General features: G+C 46.5%; 1 protein-coding gene across 2 annotated transcripts in view; it reads left to right on the plus strand.

The window, feature by feature from the left end:
* The window catches only part of DDR2 (discoidin domain receptor tyrosine kinase 2), a 737,021-nt gene that overhangs the window by 469,079 nt on the left and 242,219 nt on the right, over positions 1–25,723 (plus strand). For both annotated transcript variants that reach the window (XM_069231100.1, XM_069231101.1), the window contains one exon: positions 23,998–24,221. In XM_069231100.1, the coding sequence (XP_069087201.1) occupies positions 23,998–24,221 (224 nt within the window). The remainder of the gene's footprint in view (positions 1–23,997; positions 24,222–25,723) is intronic.

Here is a 25,723-nt window from a genome sequence, read left to right on the forward strand (position 1 = left end):
TCATGCAATAAATGGCACTTGCCAGGACTGTGACAGCATATCACCTAAAGCTAAACCTCATGTTGTGTCATGCATGCACTGCCCAAGGTAGTGGTTGCACTGCAGGGGCCAGTTGGAGGTGTCAGCATGAATGATTATGCAATCACTGACCACACCTCTGAGGCCAGCCTCACAGAATGTTGCCTTTGAGCCAGGTGAACCAACCCACAGTTGGCGTGAAGCAGTCACACTCTCCCTGCACCTCGCTCTCTCAGCACACATCACAACAGCAATGTATAAGTGAGTAGTCAAACCGGAGTTCTTGTACACTTAAATGAATGACAACAGAGGTCAGGGTTTATACAGAAACATGGCGAATTATGCCCACTCACAAATGCTTGCACAAGTCAAAGTACATCTACCTCGGCCAATGCCTGGAAGCACACATATCTACACTGTTGTAGGGCACAGCCTTCAAACTTCCAATCTTCGAGCAATCTTCCTTCCATCTCACCTTTTTGGGCCACAGTAATTATGGCCACCCACCCCCTATGCCCACCTCTCCAAGCATAGAACTATGCTGGCTCTCAGCGCTGTCAGGATTTCTAACTCTCTTAGTCCCTTTTTAAGCTTTCCCTCATGTCTAATGACAGAGCTTAAGGCAGCGCTCCGGAACGTGCTACATTGCTGCTCTGCCTCTCCAAAGGGAAAAAGTGTATAACGCCTTAACCCCAGTTAGCATACCCCTACAACTCCCAACTCTCACCCCTCTCTGTACACCTAGAATCATCAGCCCCACCAACTGGCCTGATGCACCTGATAGGTCTGCCAGGATAGGGCAGGGTGGGGATGGAGGGAGGAGTGGTTGTATGTGCACCTTAAGTGCGTATGTCTGTTTGGCTGGCTATGTTGGGCATTTTTTGAGATTGACAGAGAGAGACAATACTTAGTGGTAACTGTGAAATATGATCCTAGGTTGGCATTGACAGATTCTGATGACATCATAAACCCCAAGGCTGACCGACAAGTGGTTTATAAATGTCACCCAAAAAGCAGAAACCCAAGATGGTAATATAGGACCATACTACGCATGTAACCCTTTATGCACTTTTTTATTTGACATGATTATTTTGAGCACTTGAAAAGGTTTTTTTCCCAAAGAGGGTAATATTTCTTGACATCACTAAGTGAAATACTGGACAAGACTGTCTGACTGCCTGTAGTAAAAATAAGGGAAACATACTCAATTATATGATTTAGTATGTAGCATTTAGAAAAAATACCCTTTGCTTAAAAAAACATTCTTCTGTCGAAAGGGGAAATTGTGAAAGCTATTCTCTGCAAAGTAAAGCTAACAATGGATACTGGCTGAAATTATAGTGTTCATTTTTTAATGTTTCATTGACCACTGTTGAGTGTGGGGAGTGGGCTATGTCAACAATGGTATTACATAGTAATATTACATGCAGCACTGCAAGACTGTGTAACAAGGTCCACTACTTATAATAATTTGAAAGTGGTGGTTAAATTGAAAAGTTATAACTATGACTTCTGAACTTTTAAAGCTTGTGTACTTTAAACTTGGTTTCTATAGAGAAAATAGGTTTTCCTAACAATAACTAAGCTTTAACATTTGTTTTTGTATTGAATTTCATTCAGGTATGAGGGCTCTCTGTACCATTTCACTGTGCCCTTGGACACTATGATCACCTCAGCTGAACATTGAATTTCAATGTTTTTGTTTTAATTTTTTATAAAAATGTGTGACCCTAGGGAGCTTGCTAAGGAGATCCAACCAAGGGTGGACGGGGTTCGCAGCAGAAGAAAGGGGGGAACAGAAACAAGAGTAAGAAGTTCTCAAAATGGCCCCTAATTAGTTCCCAGGATCAGGGTTCCCAACCTCTTACAAAGAAGAAGAAATGGTTCCTGTCAGGTAAAACTGCAGGGAAAGGACCTCGGAAGTGCTTCTTCTTTTGTCAGGAAGGGCACTTCAGAGGGGCTCCTGCATGTCCTAAGCGGACACCACCTCCCAATGGTGGACATTAACTGGAGATGGCAATTGTAGCGCTTGAGGAAGAGGTGGCTCTAGCTAGAGGTGGGGAGACAGCTGAGGTGACCGTAGTGTCCATGGGGACAGTGAAATGGTACAGAGAACCCTCATGCCTGACAATACTAAAAAGTATAGGCAGTAAGTTACCATTAATGGGCATAGGGTGGAGGCTTTGAGAGACACAGGGGCCAGCATGCCTACTGTCCGGTGTCATCTGGTGTCTTCAGAGCAGGTAGTCCCTAATGTGGTCCACCAAGTTGTTGCTGTAGCCAACCGCAAGAATCAATGGAAGGTGACCCAGGTTCCCTTTGAAGGGTTGTGGGGGTGTCAGGATCCTTGAGGGTAGCTGTGAGTCCGTCCATGCCTGTGGATTGTCTGTTGGGCAATGACCTGTAGCATACCGTCTGGAAGGAGGTGGAGCTCAGGTCACACTTGGAGATGTTGGGATTGCCTGAATGGGTGTGCCTGAGCACACGGTCCATGCCAGCCCACGAGGATGGTAAGAAGGACCTGGAGCCTGAAAGAGTGGCATAGGTGTCTGTCAAGAAGAGGAATGGCAAGGGGTGCGAGAAAACCGCTCCTGAAATTCCAATGGTCCAGGAGGAGGCTGACATTGAGGGGGATTCCCTTGAACTTAGAGGGGAAGATGTGGGCCGAACTAGTGAACCGGCCTGAGCTGACTAATTGGCAGCAGAAGGAAGGTCACTCCAAGGAGGATTTCTGTGCAGCACAGAGTGAGTGCCCTACTCTTGTGGGCCTTAGGCCTAGGGAGCTGGTGATGCCTCTGGCAAGCACCTGATTTATTGGGAGAATAGTCTCCTATACAGTGAGCCGAAGGCTCCTGAACCTGGGACAGCCTGTGCACTGGTGGTACCCCAGTGCTTCAGAGTCTTCCGACTGGGTCTGGCTCATGATGTGTGTAGGAAGTTGGCTCTGTATGTGCTATTTCAAAGTAAGGAATAGCGTGCACAGAGTCCAAGGGTTCCCCTTAGAGGTAAAATAGTGGTAAAAAGAGATAATACTAATGCTCTATTTTGTGGTAGTGTGGTCGAGCAGTAGGCTTATCCAAGGAGTAGTGTTAAGCATTTGTTGTACATACACATAGACAATAAATGAGGTACACACACTCAGAGACAAATCCAGCCAATAGGTTTTGTTATAGAAAAATATCTTTTCTTAGTTTATTTTAAGAACCACAGGTTCAAATTTAACATGTAATATCTTGTTTGAAAGGTATTGCAGGTAAGTACATTAGGAACTTTGTATCATTTCAATTGCATGTATACTTTTCAAGTTATTCACAAATAGCTATTTCAAAAGTGGACACAGTGCAATTTTCACAGTTCCTGGGGGAGGTAAGTTTTTGTTAGTTTTACCAGGTAAGTAAGACACTTACAGGGTTCAGTTCTTGGTCCAAGGTAGCCCACCGTTGGGGGTTCAGAGCAACCCCAAAGTTACCACACCAGCAGCTCAGGGCCGGTCAGGTGCAGAGTTCAAAGTGGTGCCCAAAACGCATAGGCTATAATGGAGAGAAGGGGGTGCCCCGGTTCCAGTCTGCCAGCAGGTAAGTACCCGCGTCTTCGGAGGGCAGACCAGGGGGGTTTTGTAGGGCACCGGGGGGGGACACAAGCCCACACAGAAATTTCACCCTCAGCGGCGCGGGGGCGGCCGGGTGCAGTGTTAGAACAAGCGTCGGGTTCGCAATGGAAGTCAATGAGAGATCAATGGATCTCTTCAGCGCTGCAGGCAGGCAAGGGGGGGCTTCCTCGGGGAAACCTCCACTTGGGCAAGGGAGAGGGACTCCTGGGGGTCACTTCTGCAGTGAAAGTCCGGTCCTTCAGGTCCTGGGGGCTGCGGGTGCAGGGTCTTTTCCAGGCGTCGGGACTTAGGTTTCAGAGAGTCGCGGTCAGGGGATTCCCTCTGCAGGCGGCGCTGTGGGGGCTCAGGGGGGACAGGTTTTGGTACTCACAGTCGTAGAGTAGTCCGGGGGTCCTCCCTGAGGTGTTGGTTCTCCACCAGCCGAGTCGGGGTCGCCGGGTGCAGTGTTGCAAGTCTCACGCTTCTTGCGGGGAGATTGCAGGGGTCTTTAAAGCTGCTCCTTTGGATAAAGGTGCAGTCTTTTTGGAGCAGGTCCGCTGTCCTCAGGAGTTTCTTGTCGTCGTCGAAGCAGGGCAGTCCTCAGAGGATTCAGAGGTCGCTGGTCCCTTTGGAAGGCGTCGCTGGAGCAGAGTTCTTTGGAAGGCAGGAGACAGGCCGGTGAGTTTCTGGAGCCAAGGCAGTTGTTGTCTTCTGGTCTTCCTCTGCAGGGGTTTTCAGCTAGGCAGTCCTTTTTCTTGTTGTTGCAGGAATCTAATCTTCTAGGGTTCAGGGTAGCCCTTAAATACTAAATTTAAGGGCGTGTTTAGGTCTGGGGGGTTAGTAGCCAATGGCTACTAGCCCTGAGGGTGGGTACACCCTCTTTGTGCCTCCTCCCAAGGGGAGGGGGTCACAAGCCTAACCCTATTGGGGGGAATCCTCCATCTGCAAGATGGAGGATTTCTAAAAGTTAGAGTCACCTCAGCTCAGGACACCTTAGGGGCTGTCCTGACTGGCCAGTGACTCCTCCTTGTTGCTTTCTTTGTTCCCTCCAGCCTTGCCGCCAAAAGTGGGGGCCGTGGCCGGAGGGGGCGGGCAACTCCACTAAGCTGGAGTGCCCTGCTGGGCTGTGACAAAGGGGTGAGCCTTTGAGGCTCACCGCCAGGTGTTACAGCTCCTGCCTGGGGGAGGTGTTAGCATCTCCACCCAGTGCAGGCTTTGTTACTGGCCTCAGAGTGACAAAGGCACTCTCCCCATGGGGCCAGCAACATGTCTCTAGTGTGGCAGGCTGCTGGAACTAGTCAGCCTACACAGACAGTCGGTTAAGTTTCAGGGGGCACCTCTAAGGTGCCCTCTGGGGTGTATTTTGCAATAAAATGTACACTGCCATCAGTGTGCATTTATTGTGCTGAGAAGTTTGATACCAAACTTCCCAGTTTTCAGTGTAGCCATTATGGTGCTGTGGAGTTCGTGTAAAACAGACTCCCAGACCATATACTCTTATGGCTACCCTGCACTTACAATGTCTAAGGTTTTGCTTAGACACTGTAGGGGTACAGTGCTCATGTACTGGTACCCTCACCTATGGTATAGTGCACCCTGCCTTGGGGCTGTAAGGCCTGCTAGAGGGGTGTCTTACCTATACTGCGTAGGCAGTGAGAGGCTGGCATGGCACCCTGAGGGGAGTGCCATGTCGACTTACTCATTTTGTTCTCACTAGCACACACAGGCTTGTAAGCAGTGTGTCTGTGCTGAGTGAGGGGTCTCTAGGGTGGCATAATACATGCTGCAGCCCTTAGAGACCTTCCCTGGCATCAGGGCCCTTGGTACCAGAGGTACCAGTTACAAGGGACTTATCTGGATGCCAGGGTGTGCCAATTGTGGGATCAATGGTACATTTTAGGTGAAAGAACACTGGTGCTGGGGCCTGGTTAGCAGGGTCCCAGCACACTTCTCAGTCAAGTCAGCATCAGTATCAGGCAAAAAGTGGGGGGTAACTGCAACAGGGAGCCATTTCTTTACACAAGCCCCCCCCAGCCCACAGGCCAGGAGACTCAGCCAAAGCTGGAAGAGTCTTCCTAGTCTGTCAGGCGAGGAAGAGTAGAGGAAATGGCTGGTTTGTTGCAGGGCCTACTCTGCCTTACATCCTCCTGTTCAGGTCATTCCCTCTGGGGAACTGACCCACTTCCACAGTGATAGGACCTAGTCTGAACTGCCTCTTGTCTGTGCTTTTTATGTCTTTACCCATTCTCTCTATTTTGAGGTCAGAGGTATCCACCTCTGCTAATCTTATCTTAGCCAGGGTCACCCCTAGCTTACCCAAAGAGGTTACCCAGATCTGGAGTAACCCCACCATGACCAACAGGGTCAGGGGGCCTAACTTGTTATTTGGCATGGGGTCAGACCACCATGCCAAGGATAGTGCAGCCATAAAGGCTAACACCCAGCAGAGGCCACTGACAGCTGTCAGTGCCCAGAACCACACCTTTAGCTCTTCACCTACAAGGGAAGGGGCTAAGTTACAGGCTTCTTTGGGTTCAGGGTGCCTGTCTGCTGTATTAGAGTGGGGGGTTACCACATCTTGTAGTAAACACCCTTCTTCCACTCTTTCTTCTGTTAGCTGAGGAGCCACCCACTCAGGCTTAACAGTTGCCTGACTAGCCAGGACTTCTTGTGAGTCAGGTTGGACTTTATCAGAGCCACTTTTGGAGTTCTCCTCTACTGGAGCAGAATCTCCTTGGCTTGCTGGAACCTTGGCTAAAGGTTGTCCACCTTTCCTACTCTGTTTCCTTTTCTTTTTCTTCTGGGGCCTACTTGCATTTACTGCAGAGGCAGGCACTCCAGAATCCTTGGGAGAGGACTGGCCCTGGACCAGTTCTTCTCTTAGGCTCTGACTAACCTCTGGGTAATCATTTCCAAGGAGACAATCAAGGGGGAGGTCTGTACTGACTACCACCCTTCTCCAGCTAAAAGTTCCACCCACTTCTATGGGCACAAAAGCCACAGGCCTATTAGTGACCCTGTCTGGGCTAACTCTTACTCTGGCCATCTCACCTGGGATGTACTGGTTTGAGAACACCAGCCTGTCATGCACAATAGTGTGACTGGCACAAGTGTCTCTTAGGGCAGTGGCTGGGATTCCATTCACCTGTAGGTGGTGGAAGTGTCTACTTCCCTCTGGAATCTCCAACTCACCTGTTGGGCCCTTTTTCCAGTTGAAGGCTATGAAGACCTCCTCATCTGAGAAGTCATCCCCAATGTCTACACTGGTCACCCCTGGGATTTTGCTGGGGGGTTTGTTTTTGGGACAAGAAGTGTCCTTGGTGTGGTGCCCTGTCGGTTTACAGTTATGGCACCATGCCTTAGTGGCATCCCAGCTCTTACCCTGGTACCCACCTTTGTTTTGGGTTGTGTCTCTGGGCCCACTCACCTGGTCTGGTTTTTGGGGGCCTACAGGGGACTCTTTTTCTTTGTTTCTAGTGTCACCCACTTTCTCCTGGAGAGGCTTTGTAACCCCTTTCTTTTGGTCACCCCCAGTGGAAGTTTTGGTTACCCTAGTCTTGACCCAGTGGTCTGCCTTCTTTCCCAATTCTTGGGGAGAAATTGGACCTAGGTCTACCAGATACTGATGCAACTTTTCATTGAAGCAGTTACTTAAAATGTGTTCTTTCATAAACAAATTATAAAGCCCAACATAGTCATACACTTCATTTCCAGTTACCCAACCATCCAGTGTTTTCACTGAGTAGTCAACATAATCAACCCAGGTCTGGCTCGAGGATTTTTGAGCCCCCCTGAATCTAATTCTATACTCCTCAGTGGAGAATCCAAAGCCCTCAATCAGGGTACCCTTCATGAGGTCATAAGATTCTGCATCTTTTCCAGAGAGTGTGAGGAGTCTATCCCTACACTTTCCTGTGAACATTTCCCAAAGGAGAGCACCCCAGTGAGATTTGTTCACTTTTCTGGTTACACAAGCCCTCTCAAAAGCTGTGAACCATTTGGTGATGTCATCACCATCTTCATATTTTGTTACAATCCCTTTGGGGATTTTCAACATGTCAGGAGAATCTCTGACCCTATTTATGTTGCTGCCACCATTGATGGGTCCTAGGCCCATCTCTTGTCTTTCCCTTTCTATGGCTAGGATCTGTCTTTCCAAAGCCAATCTTTTGGCCATCCTGGCTAACTGGATGTCCTCTTCACTGGAGTTATCCTGAGTGATTTCAGAGTTGTTGGTCCCTCCTGTGAGGGAACCAGCATCTCTGACTATTATTTGTGGAGTCAGGGCTTGAGAGGCCCTGCTCTCCCTAAATAGGACTGGTAGGGGGGAATTTTCCTCCAAGTCACTATCTTCATCCTCTGTGTTGCCATCCTCAGAGGGGTTGGCCTTTGCAAACTCTGCCAACAGCTCCTGGAGCTGTAGTTTGGAAGGTCTGGGGCCCATTGTTATTTTCTTTATTTTACAGAGTGACCTTAGCTCCCTCATCTTAAGATGGAGGTAAGGTGTGGTGTCGAGTTCCACCACATTCACATCTGTACTAGACATTATGCTTCTAAAAGTTGGAATACTTTTTAAGAAACTAAAACTAGTTCTAGAATCTAATTCAAACTTTTAACAAACTTTTAAACTCTAAAAGAAATGCTAAACAGGATCTAACACAAGGCCCTAGCAGGTCTTTTAAGAATTTAGAAAACTTTTCAAATTGCAAAAATCAATTTCTAATGACAATTTTGGAATTTGTCGTGTGATCAGGTATTGGCTGAGTAGTCCAGCAAATGCAAAGTCTTGTACCCCACCGCTGATCCACCAATGTAGGAAGTTGGCTCTGTATGTGCTATTTCAAAGTAAGGAATAGCATGCACAGAGTCCAAGGGTTCCCCTTAGAGGTAAAATAGTGGTAAAAAGAGATAATACTAATGCTCTATTTTGTGGTAGTGTGGTCGAGCAGTAGGCTTATCCAAGGAGTAGTGTTAAGCATTTGTTGTACATACACATAGACAATAAATGAGGTACACACACTCAGAGACAAATCCAGCCAATAGGTTTTGTTATAGAAAAATATCTTTTCTTAGTTTATTTTAAGAACCACAGGTTCAAATTTAACATGTAATATCTTGTTTGAAAGGTATTGCAGGTAAGTACATTAGGAACTTTGAATCATTTCAATTGCATGTATACTTTTCAAGTTATTCACAAATAGCTATTTCAAAAGTGGACACAGTGTAATTTTCACAGTTCCTGGGGGAGGTAAGTTTTTGTTAGTTTTACCAGGTAAGTAAGACACTTACAGGGTTCAGTTCTTGGTCCAAGGTAGCCCACCGTTGGGGGTTCAGAGCAACCCCAAAGTTACCACACCAGCAGCTCAGGGCTGGTCAGGTGCAGAGTTCAAAGTGGTGCCCAAAACGCATAGGCTATAATGGAGAGAAGGGGGTGCCCCGGTTCCAGTCTGCCAGCAGGTAAGTACCCGCGTCTTCGGAGGGCAGACCAGGGGGGTTTTGTAGGGCACCGGGGGGGGACACAAGCCCACACAGAAATTTCACCCTCAGCGGCACGGGGGCGGCCGGGTGCAGTGTTAGAACAAGCGTCGGGTTCGCAATGGAAGTCAATGAGAGATCAAGGGATCTCTTCAGCGCTGCAGGCAGGCAAGGGGGGCTTCCTCGGGGAAACCTCCACTTGGGCAAGGGAGAGGGACTCCTGGGGGTCACTTCTGCAGTGAAAGTCCGGTCCTTCAGGTCCTGGGGGCTGCGGGTGCAGGGTCTTTTCCAGGCGTCGGGACTTAGGTTTCAGAGAGTCGCGGTCAGGGGATTCCCTCTGCAGGCGGCGCTGTGGGGGCTCAGGGGGGACAGGTTTTGGTACTCACAGTCGTAGAGTAGTCCGGGGGTCCTCCCTGAGGTGTTGGTTCTCCACCAGCCGAGTCGGGGTCGCCGGGTGCAGTGTTGCAAGTCTCACGCTTCTTGCGGGGAGATTGCAGGGGTCTTTAAAGCTGCTCCTTTGGATAAAGGTGCAGTCTTTTTGGAGCAGGTCCGCTGTCCTCTGGAGTTTCTTGTCGTCGTCGAAGCAGGGCAGTCCTCAGAGGATTCAGAGGTCGCTGGTCCCTTTGGAAGGCGTCGCTGGAGCAGAGTTCTTTGGAAGGCAGGAGACAGGCCGGTGAGTTTCTGGAGCCAAGGCAGTTGTTGTCTTCTGGTCTTCCTCTGCAGGGGTTTTCAGCTAGGCAGTCCTTCTTCTTGTTGTTGCAGGAATCTAATCTTCTAGGGTTCAGGGTAGCCCTTAAATACTACATTTAAGGGCGTGTTTAGGTCTGGGGGGTTAGTAGCCAATGGCTACTAGCCCTGAGGGTGGGTACACCCTCTTTGTGCCTCCTCCCAAGGGGAGGGGGTCACAAGCCTAACCCTATTGGGGGGAATCCTCCATCTGCAAGATGGAGGATTTCTAAAAGTTAGAGTCACCTCAGCTCAGGACACCTTAGGGGCTGTCCTGACTGGCCAGTGACTCCTCCTTGTTGCTTTCTTTGTTCCCTCCAGCCTTGCCGCCAAAAGTGGGGGCCGTGGCCGGAGGGGGCGGGCAACTCCACTAAGCTGGAGTGCCCTGCTGGGCTGTGACAAAGGGGTGAGCCTTTCAGGCTCACCGCCAGGTGTTACAGCTCCTGCCTGGGGGAGGTGTTAGCATCTCCACCCAGTGCAGGCTTTGTTACTGGCCTCAGAGTGACAAAGGCACTCTCCCCATGGGGCCAGCAACATGTCTCTAGTGTGGCAGGCTGCTGGAACTAGTCAGCCTACACAGACAGTCGGTTAAGTTTCAGGGGGCACCTCTAAGGTGCCCTCTGGGGTGTATTTTGCAATAAAATGTACACTGCCATCAGTGTGCATTTATTGTGCTGAGAAGTTTGATACCAAACTTCCCAGTTTTCAGTGTAGCCATTATGGTGCTGTGGAGTTCGTGTAAAACAGACTCCCAGACCATATACTCTTATGGCTACCCTGCACTTACAATGTCTAAGGTTTTGCTTAGACACTGTAGGGGTACAGTGCTCATGCACTGGTACCCTCACCTATGGTATAGTGCACCCTGCCTTGGGGCTGTAAGGCCTGCTAGAGGGGTGTCTTACCTATACTGCGTAGGCAGTGAGAGGCTGGCATGGCACCCTGAGGGGAGTGCCATGTCGACTTACTCATTTTGTTCTCACTAGCACACACAGGCTTGTAAGCAGTGTGTCTGTGCTGAGTGAGGGGTCTCTAGGGTGGCATAATACATGCTGCAGCCCTTAGAGACCTTCCCTGGCATCAGGGCCCTTGGTACCAGAGGTACCAGTTACAAGGGACTTATCTGGATGCCAGGGTGTGCCAATTGTGGGATCAATGGTACATTTTAGGTGAAAGAACACTGGTGCTGGGGCCTGGTTAGCAGGGTCCCAGCACACTTCTCAGTCAAGTCAGCATCAGTATCAGGCAAAAAGTGGGGGGTAACTGCAACAGGGAGCCATTTCTTTACAATGTGCCACTGGTAGATCATTTGGGGTAGGACAAGATCTTTGACAGGCTTGTCACCCACTTTTATTGACCTCAAAAGCGTAAGACCTCAGATACGTTCTGCAGGTTTTGTCTTGCCTGCCAGGTGAGTGACAAGTGGGGAGAAATGCAAGGCCCCCCCTACAACCTTTTCCTGTAGTGAGCATCCCTTTTGAGTGGGTGGGCACTGACATTGTGGGGCCTCTGTATCCCAAGACAGCAATGGGCAGCAGGTTTGTCCTGGTCTTGGTGGGCCATGCCACCTGGTACCCGGTGGCTATCCCTTTGAGAACAGTGACTACTCCCACTGTGGCCAGGGCACTGATGGAGCTCTTTGCCTAAGGGGATTTCCCCAAGGAGGTGGTTTCTGACCGCAATACCAACTTCATGTCCTTGTACATTAAGCCCATGTGTAAGGCACTTGGGGTAACTTACAGGTTTTCCACACCTTACCACCTCCAAACCAATGGGTTGGTTGAGAGATTCAACCATGCCATGAAAGGCATGATAATGGGTCTACCTGAACCCATGAAGCGTAAGTGGGACGTCTTCCTTCCAAGTCTGCTGTTTGCTTACAGGGAGGTACCACGGAGAGGGATTGGCTTCAGCCCTTTTGAACTTCTGTATGGGCACCCTTTGAGAGGCCCTCTCAGTTTGGTGAAAGAGGGCTGAAAGCAAGCTCCCAAGAAGCCGCCCCAGTATGCATTTAGCTACATTCTGGCCTTCTACAACCGACAGCCTGCTTTCAGAAACTCGCACAGGAGAATTTGGAAGCTAGCCAGAAGGACATGAAGCATTGGTACAACCAGAATACCACTCTGATTGAGTTAAAGCCTGGTCAAAAGGTGTGGGTAATTGTGCCCATGGAGCCCTGTGCTCTGCAAGACCACTGGTCTGGCCCATTTGAGGTGGAGCGCAAAAGCGGTGGACATGCAAACTCCTAGGAACCCTTTAAGGGTTCTGCACATGAACCGCCTCAAGCCACACTGAGAGATCTGAGCTGACCACACTCTTGGTCACAGATGATGGGGTGGAAGAGGAGAGTGAACCTCTCCCCGACCTCCTATCTTCCATAGAGCAGTATGAATCAGTGGAAAGTGTGAGCCTCTCCCCTACTCTGACCCTCAACCACCAGAGAGACTGTGACTGGTTGCTGGTACAGTTTGCATCTCTGTTCTCACTCACCCTAGGGTTCACCCATTGCTTCACCCATGATATAGACATTGGGGATAGCCTGCCTTGTCAAGTACAAAAGTTACATGTTGTCTGACAGGTTGAGAGCTACCAAAGGAGGAGATATGCAAGATACTAGAGCCTGGGTTATTGAGCACTCCAACAGTCCTTGGTCCAGTCCAGTGGTTCTGGTCCCCAAGGCTGCCCCATATGGTGTCACACCTGAACTCCAGTTCTGTTTAGACTATCAGGGGCTCAACGCGGTCACTAAGACTGACACACACCGCAGCCCCAGAGCAGATGAGCTCATTGATCAGCTTGGAGTTGTCAAGTTCTTCAGCACATTTGATTTAACGTCTGGATACTGGCAAATTACCTTCACCGAGGGGGCAAAAGAGAGGTCACCGTTCTCAACAACAGAAGGGCTTTACCAGTTCCGGGTCATGCCTAATGAGTTGAAGAATGCCCCTGCCACCTTCCAGAGATTGCTCAACCAGGTTGGTAACTGGGTTGGAAAACTTCAGTGCTACCTATCTTGACGACGTTGCAGTCTTCAGCTCCAGTTGGGAGGACCATTTCTACCACCTCCAGGAAGTGCTGAGTAAAGTGGACCCCTTTCTGACCTTCTGTTTTGACTGTGTGCTAAACTTCGTTTTTGCTGCCTTTATGACTCTGCACGCTTTACCACTGCTATCCAGTGCTGAAGTGCATGTGCTTTGTGTCTAAAACATGGTAGCATTGGGTTCTCCATGCTTGGCATATTTGATTTACTCGTAAGTACCTATTCAAGTGCACTATATGTGCCCAGGGCCTGCAAGTCAAATGCCTGCAGCACTGGTTGTGCCACCCACTACGGTAGCCTTTGAAACATACCTCAGGCTTGCCATTGCGGAGCCTGTGTGAGCAGTTTAAACTGCCATTTCGACCTGGCAAGTGTACCCACTTGCCTGGCCCAAACCCTCCTCTTTACTACATGTAAAACACTTCTAAGGTAGGCCCTGGTTAGCCCCGAGAGCAGGATGCAGTGTATTTAAAAAGTTGGACATGTACTTTTAAGTTTAACATGTTGAGGTAGTCAAAAACACCTACATTCATTTTTCACTATTGCAAGGACCATAGGCTGGTGTGGGATTACCTTAAAACATCTTTTAAGTGTAATTTCAAATTGGGAAAGATAGAAAAGAGGAGGGGGGTTGGTGTCTCTGGACTCACAATTTAAAAACTCATCCTTTGGTAATGGTGGTTTTTAAATTGCAGTTCTGAAAATGCCACTTTTAGAAAGTTGGCCTTTTCTTACTTTAACAATTCTGTGCCTTAGCCTGCCTCCAATCCATGTCTGGTCTGTGTGGGTTTAGGTGACAGCTACATCTGTGCATTCCATCCAGACAGCCATAATAAAACACAGGACACTCCATTGCCTCTGCATTCAATCTGCATACCAGTGGGTCTTCCTGGGCAGGAAGGGTGGAGGGGCTCTCACTCACACTTCAAAGGGTAGTGACTTGACCCTACACAAAGGGCTGATGACACCCACAGACCTCCTGGCAGACAGGACTGGGCTGAAAGGAAACTGGGGCACTTCAAAACCACTCTTTTAAGTCTCCCCCACCTCAAAGGCACATTTGGGAATAAGTACTGGGCCACTGACACCATCTAGTAGGAACACTTCTGGACTGAGGACATTCTACAAGGAAGAAGGATCGCTGGGCTATCAGGAGGTATTACCACTTTGCTTTTTGCTCTGCTGTGTTGGCCTGGTACCTGTTACTTCTTGCCTGTGAGTGACAAGACTGGATGTATCTGTCTACATCCTGCAATCTAAAGTTTCTCCAAGGGCCTGACTGAGTTTTCCTCCTGTTTCTGAAGTCTCAGGGACATCAAAGACTTCACCCGCATCTTGCTACCAGCACATGGATTTCTCTGCTCAAAGTCCTGCTCTGCCAAATGGTGTCAAATCGAGTCCTGTACCATTGGAGATGATTATCATGCTACAACACAAGAACTGATGTAACAACACCGGCGTGTCACTTAGAGCTGATGCATCCCACTGCAGAAACCTCACATGTGCCACTGCCTGCACTGAAGCCATAAATGCTGTTCGCTGACTTCAAGACGCAACAACCCTTACTTAGAGTGTAGCCCCAACTTGGCCGACTCAGCATCGACGCAACGGAACAAGTACTCATCGCTTCTGGAACTTGACACATCACCGATGTTGCCCAAACAGGAAACGATGCATCACCTGCAAGCATGACGCATCCCCTGCTAGGATCAAATCATCGTCATTGAGCCTCGACTCAACCAAGTTACTGTCCGTGGGTCTGTGTGACTTCTGTACCCAGCCTGTGCTCCATTGCAGTTCGACTGAACTTTTGGATTTTCCCCAGTCCAGTGCGACCAAAAAGCCCTGGGTGGGAGCTTTTGTCTTCTAAGCACTGCAGTTTGATTTAATCTTTCAAATTTCATTACTTGGCTTGTGTATGTTGAATTTTTGTCATTTTGGTCATGTTCCACTCATAAATATTGGCTACTTTACTAAACAGGTGTGGAGTTCTTTTGTGGTATTATAACTGTGTTACTGTGCACAAATACTTTACACATTGCCTCTTTAGTGTACCTGACTGCTCTGCGCCAAGGTACCAAAGGAAGAGTACAGGTAAACCATTAGTGTGCATCTTACGTGCCCTGATTAGGTTTGTGGTCCCTACTTGGACAGGGTGCAAACCTCTGCCAACCAGAAACCCAATTTCTAACACAGTACAGTGGCAGTGAGTGGACTGCAGGGGTATAGACAGGAGTAAAGTGTCCAATAGTGGCATACAGTATAGTAGAGTGTTGTAGAGTGAACTTACACAGAGTACAGTAGTGTGTGAAACATTGGAGTGAGTTAAAGTCTCATACAGTGGAATAGAGTTGTGTGGAATGGTATAACGTAGTGTGGAGTAAAGTACAACAGAGTGTATTTGTGTGTCGTAGAGTGGCATGGTGTGGAGTGTATTGGCGTAGTGTAGGTAGTAACCTGCTATAAATTGGAGTGGGGTCTCGTAAAGTAGAGTGGAGTGCTGTGTTCTATAGAAAAGTGTTGTATAGTGGAATAGTGTTGTACACTGGAGTGTACGGCATAGAGTGGAGTATAGAATTGGACAGTGGAGCGGATGGTGGTAGAGCGGAGTAGAATGTTGTAGAGTGCCATGAAGTGTGGTAGACTTTTATTGAGTGAACTTATATAGAGCAGAGGAGAGTATCATACGATAAAGCAGCGTAGAGTGGAGTGGCATACAGTGGGATAGCGTACAGTGGAATACTGCACAGTAGAGCGTAGAATAGTGGAATAGCATACAGTGGAGTGGTGTAGAGTGGAGTTGGGTACAGTGGATTAGCATAGAGTAGGGTGGCATACATTGAAGTGGTGTAGTGCAGAGTTGAGGAAATTGTACATTTGGAGTGACATATCATACAGTAGAGTGGAGTTCTGTATCGTACAATGTTGGAAACTTGTAGAGTGGAGTAGAGTGTTGAACAAACAGAGTGTGCTAGAATAGAGGTGAGTGCAAATTGGGGCAGTGGAGTGTATGGGGATAGAGTGGAGTAGAGTCTGGAAGAGTGGAATAGAGCACAGTAGAGTTTTGTAGAGTGGAGTTATATAGAGTGAACGAGAGCAGAATGGAGGAGAGTTCACTGGAGTGGCATAGAGTGGAGTAACATACAGTGGAGTGGTATAAAGTGGAATAGCGTAGAGAGGAGTAGCGTAGACTGGAGTGGCGTACAGTTGAGTGGCATAGAGTGTAATTGTATATAGTGCAGTATAGTACAGTGGAGAGGAATGGTGTACACTGTAGTGGTGTACTGCGCAGTGGGGTAGAGTGTAACAGCATACAGAGGAGTGGCATATAGTGGAATGGAGTAGAGTGGTATAGCATACAGTAGAGGGGCAAAGACTGAAGTTGTGTACAGCTTAATAGCATAGAGTGAAGTGGCGTACAGTGGAATAGCTTAGAGTGGAGTATAGTGGAGTGGGCTAGAATAGATTAGCAAAGAGAGGAATAGCATGGAGTGGAGTGGTGTAGACTGGAGTGGGGTAGAGTGAAATAGTATGTAGGAGAGTGGCACAGAGTGGAGTGGCATCAAATGGACTGGTGTAGAAAGGAGTGGCATAAAGTGGAGTGGTGCAGAGTGGAGTATCATATAGTGGAATAGTGTAGAGTGGAGTCGTGTACAGCAGAGTGGCATAGACTGGAGCAGCATATTGTGGAGTTGCGTACAGTGCAGTGGCAAACAGTGAAGTGTAGACTGGACTGGCGTACACTGTAATGGGGTGGAGTGTAATAGCATTAATTGGAGTGGCGTACAGTTGATTGGGTGTCCAATGGAATAGTGTAGAATGGAATGGAATATAGTGGAGCACCGTACATTGGAGTGACGTATGGTGGAGTGTCATACAGTGAAATAGCCAAGAGTGGAGTGCCACACAGTGGAATGGCATAGAATGAAATAGCATATACTGGAGTGGCATATAGCGGAGTGGCATACAATGAATAGGTGTAGAGTGTAGTTGCATAGAGCGTAATAGCGTAGATTGGTCTGGCGTAGAGTTGTGTACAGTGTAACAGCATAGAGTGGAGTGGCATAGAGCAGAGTGTTCTGGAGTGGCATAGAGTGTAACAGTGTGTAGTGGAGTAGCGTATACGGGAATGGTGTTCAGTGGAGTGGTGTAGACTGGCAAACAGTGGCGTGAGGAAGAGTGGAATAGCACAGATGTGTGCAAGTTGCCTTCTTTGAAGAAGTCTTTCGAGTCACAAGGTAGCATGGGTGCTGTGGTTCGACACTGTTGCAGTGCACTTTTCAGTTTACACTGTACCTTCCCTCCGTATTGTTCTTCGTTCGTGGTCCCTTCTTTCCATTGCAGGTCGACGTTCAAATTCTCTGCTCGAGGGGGTCCATATTGACTGTGGCCCTCCTAGCCCCCGCCCACTCGGGCCTACTTTTGTCTCTGTCACGTCTTTCTACCATGCTTTGTCAGTGATGTAACATACTTCTTTTAGGTATTGTCCTTGCTGCCATGCAAAATATCCTAGTACCAACCTTCATCAGGTCTGCAATCTGTGTTTGTCACCGGAACACAACAAGGCTGCCTGCAATGCCTGCCACTCCTTCCGCTCCAAAAAGACTCTTGGCTTTCGTCCACTTGAGATGTCGCATAGAAGCGGAGAAGATAAACTAGACTTTTTGGGTCCAGGGGATGGCGAGGTGAAACAACACTCATATCCGTTCGTAGAAGAAATCTCTGGCTCGAACATGGAGATCAAGGACCTCCCACCTGCTCAGCAGCATGGGAGTATGGCACCCCCTTCCCCTCAACATTGCATGCATTCCTTGCAGCCTTCAGCCAACTGATACACAGCCCCTCTGGAACATCAGAGACAAGCTTTCAGACCGCCACTACCTTTGGGACCTGGTTGGCACTGAGTAACTGCTTTGGACGCCCCACCAGCTCTGCCTTTTTGCCAAAGAGACCCAAAAGACAGAGCACTTTGGCGTCGGACACCCCTATATTGGCACCAAGCTGACCCTTGGCATCAGAATCATCCGCCTCGCCACCGAGCGGCACCTTGGCCCCGAAACAGAAGGCCCCCTCAGAATCAAAGATTTCGGTATCGACCGCCAAATCTGACACTGGAACTGTTGAACTCATCCTCCATAAGATGCAAGAGCAGCTCGACTCAAGACAGAAACAGCTGGTTATCCACCCACACAAGGGCCGCATCCTTGCTCACCCTTCTGGCCCTGCTGCTCCATCGCCGAAAAGTCAGTTGCCCTCCGAGGAGGCCTTGGATGTTCCAGTTCCTACAAAACTGGGCAAAAGGTGGATAAGGCATCCAGCCCTTTACCCCTTGCTGCACCACCACCACCACCTATCCCTTCGCTGCAGCCTTCACCCTCTCCACCTCCTTCTCCAGGGGATCCCCTTAACATCACACCCCATTCTGACACGGGTGGGCGTGATGGGGGTCAGGACACATTTGGCACTCCCCCTCAGAGTGACCCATGGGGCTCCTATGATATAGAGCCACCACATGACTCCGACCCAGACGCGAACCATGCCCGCCACTCCCCTACCGATGATTTGACATCCTTTCAAGAACTCATCATTAGAGCTGCCTCCCTCCATAAGGTGGAGCTTCACTGGAAACATCAAACACTACTCAAAGATGAGGTCAAAGCCTCCTCCTCAATGGGGCTAAAGAACCCGTTCCCAGCCACCATCAAGGTACAGCAGTGTCCTCACTGTACTTTCTGATACCCAAAAAAGACAGGTCCCTCAGGCACATCCTGGACCTCAGGCCCCTAAAGAAATACATCCTATCAGAGCGTTTTCACATGTTAATCCTTCAGGGTGTCATCCCACTTCTCCAGCAAGGCGACTTTACAGCTACACTCGACTTAAAGGATGCCTATTTCCAAATCCCAGTATAGCCGGCTCATTGCCAATATCTCAGATTTGCTGTTTGCAGAAGGCACTACCAGTTCAAGGTGGTCCCCTTTGGGGTCACTACTGCACCTCAGGTGTTTACCAAGTGCCTTGTGGGGGTAGCTGCACACCCCTGCAGACAGGGTGTCCATGTTTCCTCATATCTGGACGATTGGCTTATCAAAGCTGCCACCCATCAGCAATGCCGTAAACACACGCAGGGCACAATAGATCTGCTTCATTGCTGAGGGTTTACCATCAACGCCACCAAATCCTACCTCCGACCCCTACAGATTCTGCCTTACCTAGTGGCTATTCTAAGCACAGAGGTGGGTTAAACCTGCCTAAATTCTGCCAGGATACTGTCTTTTCAGGCACTGATTCCATTGTTCCAACCAGATCAACAACTCATAGTCAGGCCACTCATGTGCCTCTTAGGCTCGATGGCCTTCTGCATTGCTACAGTGCCTCATGGTAGGTTTCACATGCATCTGTTGCAGGAATGTTTGGTGAAACAGTGGTCTCAGACAGAAGGCCACTGGGACGATCTAGTGTTGATCAGCTGCCACGCTCATCACTCTGCAGTGGTGAAACACTAACAATTTGTTGCAAATGCGGCCTTTCCTCAACCTTGTTCTACAGACAATTATTACAACGGACACCTCCCTCACATGGAGTGGCGCACACTTACAAGATCTGACTGTACAGGGTAAGAGGGACCAAATATCAGGGTCTCCATATCAACTACTCGAGGTTTCTAGCTATTCACCTAGCGTTGAAGGCCTTCCTACCTCACCTGATAGACAAGGTTGTCCTTGTTTGGAGGGACAATATGACAGCCATTACCTTCAGAAAAAGAGTGGGACATGCTCTCCACAGCTGTCTCAATTATCGCAGACCATTTGGCATTAGGCTGTCTGTCACAAAATTAATTTGTTAGCACATTACCTTCTGGTAATGAACAGCGACTTTGCTGACCTACTGAACAGGATGCAGTAACAAGTCCACAAGTGGGAACTCCACCCACAAATCCACCTCCATTGCTTTCACAGATGGGGATTCCCTCAAATAGATCTGTTCACAACAGCATGAAAAATGCTAAATGCCCACTCTTTGCCTCAAGTACCCACACCCACAATCCAACAGCAATGCACTATGGATGAACTGGGCAGGGATATTTGCCTAATCTTGTCCTCCTTCTCCCCATTCTTCCATGTGTGGTTCGGAAGCTTTGGCAGATGTCCCTCACGCTCATCCTGATAGCTCCCACATGGCTTGCCAGCCATGGTTCACAACTCTACTCGAACTCTCTACCTGGTTCCGCATGAGAGGCCCCCACTAACAGGCAGGACCTTCTCACAGAAAATCATGGAGAAATCAGGCACACAGGTCGCTCAACCTTGCGATCTGGCTCCTGAAGTCTTAGAATTTGGATATCTTAATCTTCCACCTTAGTGCATGAGCTTTCTCGAGAAAGGCAGTAGACCTACCACCTTTGCCTGCTATGCGGCCTTATTGAAGAGATTTGGCTGCTACTGTCACTCAAATCAAACTGACCTGATTAAAGCTACAGTACAAAACATTGTCATTTACTTGCTTCATGTGCAAGTTTCTGGGCTAGCCTTAACTTTCATACAGTTACATCTAGCCGCAACAGCTGCATGTCTTCAGAATAGACAACACATCTCTCTCTTCAGGGTAACCGTCATTGAAACATTCATGGAAGGTCTCAAAAGAGTGATTCCTCCCCAGGTTTCACCGCACACTCATGGAATCTCAACACTGTATTCACATGACTCATGAGTCCACCTTATGGACCCCCTCAAGCACAAATCCAGGAAGGACCCTTCATCCAAATACATAGGGATAGAGTTGTCCTCCACTCCAGCCCCAAATTCCTTCCTAACGTAGTGTCTCAATTCCATCTTAATCATTGAATTTCCCTACCTGTTTTTTCCCGAAACCTGATTCAGTTGCAGAACACGCTCTCCATAGTTTGGATGTAAAACAAGCCCTAATGTATTACATTGATAGAACTAACACTTTTAGAAAGACACAACAACGTATTGTTGCTTTTCCTGAACACCATAAAGGGTAGGCTAAATCCAAGTCGGACATTGCCAGGATGGTAGTTAAAAGCATTCAAACATGTTCTGTTACAGCAAAAATAATTCTACCCATTCCTCCTAGATCACACTCTACCGGAAAATAAAGGAGACTCTATGACCTTCCTGTGGTACATTCCAATTGCTGATATATGCAAAGCAGCTACCTGGTCTACACCACACACTTTTACAGAACACTACTGTGTGGAATTTCTAGCCCACCAACAAGTTAATGTTGTTTAGGCAGTTCTTCGTAACACCCACAGGCTAGCCACCACTTTTGGGAAGGACTGTCTTACAGTCTGTTCACAGCATGTGTACCTACTGCCACACATGTTTAAAATGGAAAATGTTACTTACCCTGTAAGCATCTGTTTATGTCATGTAGTGCTGTAGATTCACATGAGCTCTCCCTCCTCCCCGGATGCCTGTGGCTTCTGCACTATCTTTTACTATCTCTTTACCTCTTATGCATGGACATCTCTTTATCACCGTGCTTCACATTCTATCCTCACCGCCGTGCGGGAAATCAATCTAACAATGGAGTTGATCACCATGTGCATTATCACCAAGAGGAGGAGTGACTTGCACACATCCAGGCCCAAGACTAGTTGACAGGAATATGCACAGCATGTGAATCTACAGCACTACATGGCATGAACACATGCGTACAGCTTAAGTAACATTTTCCTTATCTATTTATATATTTTTAAATAAGTTTACAGCCATGTACTGTGTTAGGTTCACAAAACTCTACCGTACTCAACTTCAGTATACCCAAAAAGCATAATCTCTGTACCATAGTGTACAATCCTGCTAAATTTCATGTTAATCTAACACAGCGGTTTTTTTGGTGCATCAAATTCAATAGTCTATGGAAAATGCATTAGTGAAAAAGCACATTTTGGGGCCCCCTTTTATCTTTGCACCCCCCTAACGATTCACCACAAACATTTATGCTTCTCAAAATGTAGAAAATGCTATAGGTCTGGAAAGTATTGTGGTGATGTGTCAAACGGGTGGAATGTTATTAGGGAGCTAATATCTGAGGAATTCATATCTTTGGGAATATTAACTATAGCTATAGAGTGGCAATCAGATTTAATGTGATTTTTTTCTTTTTATCTATTGTATTTGTTATGTATTTGTTTATTGGTTTACATAATCATGTGACCATAAATGTGCCTTTTAGTTGTTCATGTAGTAATTCTGAAACTTACATATGCAGTCTAGTTTATATTTTGGGCTTCCTTACAACTTTTAGTAGAATTGTGCGTCATATGAAGGCAAAAGTGAATGAAAGCCAATCATTGTTGTTATTAAAATCAAGATTATTATTTTTTCTTCTAATGGCCAATTATCATGTCCTTCATATAGTAGTTTTTGTAGCTCACTGCTAGGTCACTTTTCCATTTTGTTGCACAGGAGTTTATAAGGAAGATGTTTTTTGTTTGGCTTGGTGTGCACAGTTTTAGTTTGTGAGCCAGAAAGCATGCAAAGAAAACATGTGAAGATTAAGATGTATTCTGTTTGTGATTCTTTTGTTTATAGGTTTTCATCAGCATGTGACCATAAATGGGTCTTTCAGTTGTTCATGTAGTAAATCTGAAACTATACATATGCAGTCTAGTTTATTTTTTGGCTTCCTTGCTACTTTTAGTAGTATTGTGCTACAAGCTATCATAAAGTAGTTGGCCCTTATAAGTTTATAACCACTTCATAACACCACCTCAATATAAAAAATAATCATATATATATTCCAGGTATCTCCAACCAGACGATCGCGAGCTACCAGTAGTTCTCAGACACCTTCAGAGTAGCTCACAGACTTGAGTCCATTTTTAAATAAGCACAGGGTCACTTTTTTTGTTAACGTTAAGGGAAGGCTGTGTTTATTTTACATTATTTTCATCAGGATGAAGATAGCAAGGCCTCAAAATATGCAGTGCTGGAATCAGATTTACAGCCCACGGTGAGGCAGAGAGGTGAAGAATTGAAACACTAAGGTGTTTAACCATTAAATAAAAGTCCTTGTCAACTCAATATTGGAGTGAGAACAAAATGCAGTTTCTCAATGCTTTTAAATCAGACAAAATTAAAAAGAAAAGTTACCTTAATGGTTAACTTTTCGTTTTAATGTTCTTAAATTATTTTTCAAAGTGTTGCATTTACAAACAGCTCCCAGTGGACAGTAGAAAACTGTGCCATAGCTATAACTTAAAAATACTGTTGTTTTTTAAATGGGGGGAATTTAAAGTGCAGAAAAATTTCCATGTTATGAACATTTTTGCACTTTACATGTCTCCCATTTACAAAAAAATGGTTGTGTGTTTGTGTTATACATATAATGGTGCCACATATGGCAAAAGGGTCCTCCTGTGCCACAAGGGCATACGACACAGGCTTTCAGTCACCTATACACATATGCACAAATGTTCATACATTCCCAAAGACCACACTCTCACTGACATACATGGCAGCCCTGTCAATGTGCCCGTAGTTAAAGTATTTTCTTCAAACCACAGTATCTGGCTCTTTGGACATTAAGCCTAAAGTCAATGAAGTTGGTCATAGGGGAGTCTGGTAACACTGCGCAAGTTGCTTAAACTTCAGTAGCTCACAATGATTTTCAATGATCCAAAGTAGCTCTCTGCTACAGAAAATGTTAGAGACCACTGATATAGTCTAATGTACATTGCTGTCAAATTTCATTACAATCTGTTCAGCTGTTAGGCCGCTGCGTGAGATACAAAAGTCTATGTAATATGCATTGGATTTCAAGCGTATTTTGGGACCCTCCTTTTTTCTTTGCGCTTCTTTACCAAACACCGCAAAACTTTGGATCCTCCAATGGTGTATCAAGTGCAACAGCTCTGCAAAGTTTTGTGATATTCATCAAATGGGTGCAAAATTATTAAGGGACAAAAATCCAAGAAATCCCTATCTCTGGCAACCCTAACTATAAATACAGAGTAGAGTGTGTGTGTCTGTGTGTATGTGTCTGTGTCTATTGGTTTCCAGTGCATTATTAACTGTGTTTTGTTTCCTGTGCATTTTCACAAACTTTGAACACAGGCAGCCTATCATTTGATGTCTTATCCTAGGGACATTTCTTACTGTTTCTCATTTGTGGTCAGGCTGCAGCGGAGTTGGAAAGGCTGGACAGCTTAGTGGCCCTGATGGTGTCCCTCACTATGCCGAGGCTGACGTTGTGAATCTTCAAGGTGTAACTGGCAGCAACACATACTCCGTGCCTGCCATTACCATGGATCTCCTGAGCGGAAAAGACGTAGCTGTGGAAGAGTTCCCAAGGAAGCTTTTAACATTCAAAGAGAAGCTTGGAGAAGGACAGTTTGGGGAGGTTAGTTATTTTGTTTGATTGTTGTTTACGTATTTTGCTTTGCCTTAGTTGAATACCCTGCATTCGTAGTCTTTTCTGAGGCTTAATGGTTTGCGTAATGCCAAGAAAGAGACGCGAAAGATGCAGTTTTTTGCACAACAGGATTGTGCCACTCTGAAGAAACTTTTAAGAATGAATAACTTTTGTGAAGAAACCATTTTAAAGAAAAGTAGTAATTGCACGTGTTATTTTATTTCAGCTTAATAGAAATTAAAATAATAATGTTGGTTGTCGCTTCTAGTAAAAAAAAAAAAGTGCCTTAAAAATAAAGAGGTGTGGATGTTACACAGCACAAGGGTTTCTTATTGGGTTTAGAGTAAAGCACAGGTTTGTAGCTCTGGATCATGTGTGGGATGTTGTTAGGCTTAATATGGGTGAGTGTGTTTGTAGTACTTTTACTTCATTACTGAATTTGATAAATAAATGTCATTCTTGTTGTCTAATTAAATATTTTGTTTTTGAGAATGTTTAATGCTGGGTTCTTTGTGATTATTTTTCTTCATAATTATTCTTTATTGTGACTTAGATCCTTGCTAGAATTTGACTTTAGGTTTGAATACCATCTTCCGGAATTATGGCAATCCCTGATAGTCTCCTTGCATGACAACAGGCCACAATAGGCATGAACAAACACTTGTTGCCTGGCGAAGGGACGCCTGCTATCAAAATCTAAACTGAATAATCTGTGGATAAGTGATATTCATTGACCATAAATTGTGAAGTCACTCTACAGAGCCCATGGAGATATGTGTACCCATCCTCACGGAAGCTATTCTTTGCACATTTTTGCACTCATAAAATGATTATTTAATGAAGTTACCTATTTAAAATTATTTTAACATGCAGATTAATTGAGGCAATTCTAGTCTGTGTACTTGTAATGCTTTCCTTGTTTTCATCTACTCTGTAATTTGTAGAATAGCAGGTCATTATTATCAGTATAAGCATTAAAGGGTACCTGACTATTCAGTTGCAAGTAAAATTGGAATTTTAAAATTTCTTATATGGCACATGCTGTTCTCGTGATCAAAAATCACAATTTCATCAGCAATTTTATTAATTTTAATTCTGAAGTAGCCCTAACCCAAACCTTATCTCAAACACTATGCCAAAAATGTAGGCGTATTATGAGGATTTTGTTAGTCATAAAGCAAATGGAGAATGTTAAATATGCTGAATCGATTGGAATTGTATGTGATTGATCGCTTTTCCATTGGTCTAGATGGCCTGATATTCTCTAGTAAAACCTCACAAATGTCATTCTAGAAAGGGTACCTATAGACAATGGCCCCCAATAGCATGGCTTAACCTGAGTTCTCTCAAAGTGGATTTCATATCAAACGCACAAAAGGTGAATGAAGAATGCTAGCAATAAGTCTAACCACTGGCAATTGTTCAGCGTAGCATTCCAACTCATCGTTCTTTTGCCCACCGTGCTACCTAAGTTTGGGCACAGCCAGAGG

This window comes from Pleurodeles waltl, chromosome 4_2, assembly GCF_031143425.1.
Source record: "Pleurodeles waltl isolate 20211129_DDA chromosome 4_2, aPleWal1.hap1.20221129, whole genome shotgun sequence".
Lineage (NCBI taxonomy): Eukaryota > Metazoa > Chordata > Amphibia > Caudata > Salamandridae > Pleurodeles > Pleurodeles waltl.